Genomic DNA, 4,822 nt, shown 5'->3' on the forward strand with positions numbered 1-4,822 from the left:
TCAGATTGCGAGTCGAGCGCCCCCTAACCACCTGGCCATGCCGGGCCTTTAATTTTGTTGCACATTACTTACTTTTGTACGTTTCCCAGTCTTTTATACGTACTTGCTTACATAACTTACATCAAATTTATGTTTTAATGTTCATGTTACTTTTGAACATGCATGTTTTTAAAACTTTTATTCTCATTGCGTAAGGATGCTCAAAATTATTTATCTATTTAGTTTTTGTTTTTACGAAATTTGGTCTTTGTTCTGATCATCACGTAGGCTTAGTGGTTACGGTTCTCGGCTCGCGGGATCGACATCCGTCAGTGAACATGTGAGGGTCAAGTTCCACTACTATCTGGTAAAGAATAGCCTAAGAGTTGGCGATGGGTGCTGCTGGCTAGTTGCCTTCCTTTTAGTCAGGCCCGGCATGGCCAGGAGGTTAGGGCACTCGACTCCCAATCTGCGGGTCGCGGGTTCGAATCCCCACCTAACATGCTCGCCATTTCAGCCGTGGGGGCGTTATAATGTGATTTTCAATCCCACTATTCGTTGGGAAAAGAGTAGCCCAAGAGTTGGCGGTGGATGGTGATGACTAGCTGCCTTCCATCTAGTCTTACTCTGCAAAATTAGGTACGGCTAGCGCAGATAGCCCTCGTGTAGCTTTGCGCGAAATTCAAAAACAAACAACCCTTTTAGTCCATCAGTTGAAAATTAGGGACAGCTAGTGCAGATAGTCCTTGAAGAGTTTTGCATCGAATTTGACAAACAAATTAGACAGTTTACAAACAGCGTTGTAGCTGAAACATAATGGGATTTTAACTTGTTTTAATAACAAAACCTGATAAACAGAATTTTTTTTAAATATGCACTACCGGCACTTGTGTTTAAATTTTCTTTTTTAATTATAATAAATAATTAAAAACAACGTTTTATATTTACACAATAAAAACTTTATTGAAGCCGTACGGCTTCCACTTTAAAATATATCTCTACAAGTACATGTTTCGACGTGATCTACGTACGGCTTCAATAGTTTTATATTGTGTAAATATAAAACGTTGTTTTTAATTATTTATTATAAATAAAAAAACTCTACTATATGACAATACGAATGAGTATAACTCTGTCCCGTAGCTATAAGAACTAACATAATTCTACCATGTGACAGTAAGAAGTAATATGACTCTGTCATGTAGTTATAACAGCTGACATAATTCTACTATATGACAATACGAATCAGTATAAACTATGTCACGTAGCTATAAGAACTAACATAACTTCACCGTGTGACAGTAAGAAGTAATATGACTTGTCATGTAACTTAACAGCTAACATAACTCTACCATGTGACAACAAGAATTAATATGACTCTGTCACGTAGCTATAACAGCTAACATAACTCTACCATGTGACAACAAGAATTAATATGACTCTGTCATGTAGTTATAACAGCTAACATAGCTCTACCATGTGACAACAAGAATTAATATGACTCTGTCACGTAGCTATAACAGCTAACATAACTCTGTCATATGAAAATAAGAAACAATATAACTCTATCACTTAAGCTGTAAGAATTTACATAGCTCTACAATCAGACAATAGAAAACAGCATAATAATGTCACGTGGATTGAAAGAAAACGTCACTGTGTCCTATAAGTTCGAAATACAATATAAAAACGTTGATAGAAGAAGGAGGGGCGTTGATAGCTACCGAACAGATTGAGCCCCAAGAAACAGCTACTACTCAAAATAATTACAACATAATTTTACTGTAATATATTATAGTTTAAGTTAGATAGATCTAGATAACGAGCCCTGTGGGCCAATGTTCGGCAACGCCCCTTAGAACAAGTGTAGATTATCGACTTGAGATACATTACCTCAATTGCCAATAAAACTAGCATCATTCGTTCAATTTAGAAGACAAAATCGAATGTGCTATTTAAACAAATCAATCATAGAACAAAGGGGAATCCTCAATAGCCGCATCTGTAATTAAATCTCAAATCGGTTAAGAGATGGAGCTATGAGCTAAAAGCTTTCGCTTGAAAAAAAACTGAAAGCCATTCTATCAGCCGCTATGTCGCGGCTAAACATTTAGGACTCTGCTCAAGACACTATGAGAACCACCTTACTTTTCTTTTAAAACTTATAATTTACCAATTTGACATAAAATGTCAAAGGTGCTGGTGGAACTGGCTTAAGTTGTCAGTTTGGAATTAATGTAATATAAAATATTTGATTCTAATGTACTGTGAAAATTATTCAGATGAATCAAATGAGTTGACACTCAAACCACCATGCGTTTCCAATTCGAAATGTAATATAAAACAAGTTTTTTATTTACAAATTTGGAAAAGACGGTCATAAGTTATATACAGGAAAGAGGTTAAATTGCCTGTTTGAAAATACATTGCCAAAGTGCTCATACAACAAGCTATGTATACACTTACAACAGGAAATGTATTTAGATTTAAGGTCATCATAAAAAAAGGTACTTTAACTTACCAATTTTAAGAACATTATCGAAAGTGCTGTTGTCCGCTAGAGTCGAACAATTCCACCTTCTATGTCTGAACTGCCAATGGCATTCCCTAATACCCAGGTTGGCTCCTCTGGCAATGTAGTGGATGTGGTCGTAATAGAGCAGGCAGAGTTTAAACTGACCCTTGGACAATCCAGTGAGTTGTGAGCATAGCGGCTGAGTGCCCACCAAGTAAACTTGAGGGTTTTGAATAATATACAGACCCTGCAATCCCAGAGACCTACATAAAATATAAAAACACACAAATTAGAAATTACTAACCTATATCCAAGAATGTAATATTGTATATATTATGACATTACTTATTTAGATTCTTAAAAAAAATCACATTGTTAGAGCCTAGAATCGTACACAAAAAACCTTCATAAAAATTATATTGTTAGAACTTAGAAAATTACTCAGGAACATACCATTGGTTATAAACTAGAAATCTATTCAACAAACTTTCATAAAAATCATACTATTAGAACTTAGAAAGTTATATAGAAACATAACATTGGTTATAACTTAGAAACCCCCACAGGAAACCTTCATAAACATTATACTGTTAGAACTTAGAAAGTTACACAGGAACATAACATTGGTTATAGCCTAGAAACCTACAAAAAAACCTTCATGAAAATTATATTGTTAGAACTTCGAAATTTACATAAAAATACAGTCTTTTTATAGATTCTTAAAAATCTACTCATAAAGTGAACTTTATGATTCGCTGTATTATCACGTGACTAGAAACGTATTAAAAAGACATCATTATATGATGAAAATGCAAACTAACGCCTTAGGGGGTTCTCCGAAAACATAGAAATCTCTTACAAAAGGGCGCGAAATGGCGCTATGGTCAGTTCTGGATTTCGGAGCTGATGAGCCGAGTTCGAAACGGTGTGATACCACAAAATATTACCCGCGCTTTAAACTTAACGTGGGTGGTATAGTACTGGTGACTATCTGCCTTCTCTCTTGTTGTTAATTCAAAATTAGGAACGGTGGCACATAGCCTCAGTAGAATTGCCATAAATACAAAATACAATATATATTTATATATAAACAAAAATGTAACAATTTAAAACATTTATCGAAAATTTGAACGATTTCGTTGATGAAACGCACTTACTCTTGTATTTTGCTATAAAAAAACAGTATGTATTTTATTTGAGTAAAATGTATAAGATTTCATATTAGAAACACATTACCACAAATTTGGAATGTTCTCAATGAAAAACACAAAATGTGCTTATAACTCAGACGTATGAAAATTATAGCACATCAAGAAGTTAAAATTCAAAGTTGTTTCGCCCAAAGTGCATATTATGTGTGCGTTTGCAGTTTAAGCTCCATTACGTCAGAACTTAACGCCGTATCGTACATAGAAGGTCGTAACGGATATTAATAGTAACGTTAGAAATCTACGTACGGGACAGTTTTGTTTCAACTTTACATAAGGGACAGTTTTGTTCCAACTTTACACAAGGGACAGTTTTGTTCCAACTTCACACAAGGGACAGTTTTATTTCAACTTTAATTCCCGTCAATACTTTTAACCATAACTAAGTTTCTTAGTTATGAAAGGGTAAGAAAAGTTATTTTTGTACCGCTTTAAATGCTGGAAATTAGTTAGTTCTAGTTCTTTTTAATATGTTGATTTTTCGGCTTTCAATTTTGTTCGAAACACACTAACTAACCTGCTAATTAAAGACGAAAAAGAAAAGCTACTGAATCTAATTTTACCACGAGTAAGGAGATTTTTTTTATGAAAATTATTTCCAGATGTGGGTCTATAAACTATAGCGTCAAAGGAAAAACTAAGGTCCTTTACAAATCGGATTAAGGCTTAATTGGTATGGTTTTGTTCAGCTATACTTCGTTTCGAATTCTTCACAAGTCATCTTCTGCGTGACCTGGTATGTCTTACAATCGTTTTATCAAGCCGTCAGTAATTACAGAGTCAGTGCTGCAAGAGAGGCGTTACTATTTACAGTTCCAGTGGAATTTGACTACCAAAATATAAACGAGACTCGCGAAAACGTGTTATTAAAGGAAATCAATTTTGGTGTTGATCGGTTGGACCACGCCAGGAAGAGGATAGCATGGTGTATCTTTGGAAAATCTTTTTTTTTTTCTTTTACTCACGTTACTCACGTCTTCTTGCGTGACTCTGCATACTTCTAATGAAGCTCGTCTAAAAATCCTTTCGAAGGTCTTGAGTCAGCTCGAAAACATTCTACTCTCTATAATATATAAACAAATCAAAGGAGCGATACTACTGTAGGCCTTCATTTAATAGC

General features: G+C 34.8%; 1 protein-coding gene across 1 annotated transcript in view; it reads right to left on the reverse strand.

Annotated features, from left to right (window-relative positions):
- The window catches only part of LOC106463146 (protein Wnt-5b-like), a gene marked incomplete at its 3' end in the record, with an annotated part of 38,253 nt that overhangs the window by 5,115 nt on the left and 28,316 nt on the right, over positions 1–4,822 (reverse strand). The window contains exon 2 of the mRNA XM_022390570.1: positions 2,501–2,757. Within this exon, the coding sequence (XP_022246278.1) occupies positions 2,501–2,757 (257 nt within the window). The remainder of the gene's footprint in view (positions 1–2,500; positions 2,758–4,822) is intronic.

This window comes from Limulus polyphemus, unplaced genomic scaffold (genome assembly GCF_000517525.1).
Source record: "Limulus polyphemus unplaced genomic scaffold, Limulus_polyphemus-2.1.2 Scaffold1335, whole genome shotgun sequence".
Taxonomy (NCBI): domain Eukaryota; kingdom Metazoa; phylum Arthropoda; class Merostomata; order Xiphosura; family Limulidae; genus Limulus; species Limulus polyphemus.